This window comes from Equus przewalskii, chromosome 5, assembly GCF_037783145.1.
Source record: "Equus przewalskii isolate Varuska chromosome 5, EquPr2, whole genome shotgun sequence".
Lineage (NCBI taxonomy): Eukaryota > Metazoa > Chordata > Mammalia > Perissodactyla > Equidae > Equus > Equus przewalskii.
In genome coordinates, this window is record NC_091835.1 from 72650180 (window position 1) to 72651835 (window position 1656).

A 1656-nucleotide genomic window follows, 5' to 3' on the forward strand; every position below is an offset into this window, starting at 1 on the left:
AAAATAAAGCACTATTGAGGATAAGATGAATTTGAAATTAAAGAATTTGAAATTAAAGATGAGAACAAATAATTATACATCTCTCAAAACCTTCTGATATATTAAACTTACCATATAAATCAAGTGAGCTAAACAAGTATAAAGAACTAATGCTTTATGCATGGAAGTCATATGTGTTATCATGGGAAGAGCACTGGATTTGGAGAATCACCTTAGAAAACTATGAGTTAGGTAATTTACACGTGTGTGCTGATGGGCAATTACAATATACCTCAGATTCAGTTCCTATAAAAGGGTGCAACAAATCATACCTAACACAATTGGATGGCAAAAAGGAAATGATAACTAAATTTCAGTGTTGTCGACAAGAGAAAAGTGACATTTTATGAAAGCAGGAAATAGGTAGAAAGTTCAATTTTTAATCTTGTCTTGTACCTCTTAGCAGGTTCTTGCCATGGGTGACAAGGGAGCAGGCAACCACTCAGATGTAACTGACTTCATTCTTGTAGGCTTCAGGGTCCGTCCAGAGTTCCACAGTCTCTTCTTCCTTCTATTCCTGCTGGTCTATGGCATGGTTCTTTTGGGGAACATTAGTATGATGGCAATCATTGTGACTGATTCTCAGCTGAACACGCCAATGTATTTCTTTCTAGGCAATCTGTCCTTCATTGACCTCTCCTACTCCACCATTATTGCACCCAAAGCCATGGTCAACTTCCTGTCTGAGAAAAAGATTGTCTCCTTTGCAGGGTGTGTTGCCCAGTTATTCTTTTTTACACTCTTCATTGTAACAGAGGGGTTTGTCCTGGCAGCCATGGCCTACGACCGCTTCATTGCCATCTGCAATCCTCTTCTTTATGGTGTCCACATGTCAAGACATCTTTGCACTCAGATGGTTGCTGGTTCCTATTTCTGTGGCTGGGTCAGTTCCATCCTCCAAGCCAGCATAACGTTCTCAGCATCTTTCTGTGCATCTCGAGTCATTGATCACTTCTACTGTGATTCTTACCAAATTGAGAAGATTTCCTGTTCTAGTCTCTTTGTCAATAAGATAGTATCTTTTAGTTTGGCTGCCTTCATTATTTTGCCCACAATAGTCGTTATTGTAGTATTTTACGTGTATATCGTGACCACAGTCCTGAAGATCCCCTCTAGCGAAGGGAGGAAGAAAGCCTTCTCCACTTGCAGCTCCCATCTGGGGGTTGTAAGTTTGCTCTATGGGACTGTCTCCTTTGTGTATCTCATACCTCCAAGCAATCCTGAACTTCGTAAAGTGGCTTCAGTATTTTACATATTGGTCACACCCATGTTAAACCCTCTGATCTACTCTCTAAGAAACAAGGATGTCAAACAAGCTTTGAGGAAAATCCTATGGAGGAGAAAAGCTTTATCCTAATTCTACTTTCTTGTGATTTCCTCATTAATGGGCCCATTGATTGTTTCATCCTAATTTGCTTTTAACATGGTTTCAAGCTTGAGCCACTTAAGGCTTCTTTAAGTTGACCATCCGACAGATGAATTATTTTCACTGAAGGAGTAGTACCAATCCGTCTCTCACTCTACCCTAAGAGCAGTGTTACATTTTGGGCATCAATAAAATTTGCAGCCATTCTATACACAGAAATATACTCCTCACTCTTTCTAGGTATAATTCTA

At 39.6% G+C, this 1656-nt stretch overlaps 1 protein-coding gene across 1 annotated transcript; it reads left to right on the forward strand.

Annotated features, from left to right (window-relative positions):
* The first annotated feature begins 400 nt into the window (after nucleotides 1–400).
* On the forward strand, nucleotides 401–1396 carry LOC103556566 (olfactory receptor 9K2-like). The gene has a single exon (XM_008528724.2). It carries the CDS (start codon nucleotides 455–457, stop codon nucleotides 1394–1396), a length of 942 nt encoding a protein of 313 aa, XP_008526946.2. The 5' UTR covers nucleotides 401–454.
* The last annotated feature ends 260 nt before the right edge of the window (nucleotides 1397–1656 follow it).

Excerpts from the sequence above, each read along its gene's own strand:
- LOC103556566 (XM_008528724.2), top strand. The coding sequence starts at position 455 with ATGGGTGACAAGGGAGCAGGCAACCACTCAGATGTAACTGACTTCATT.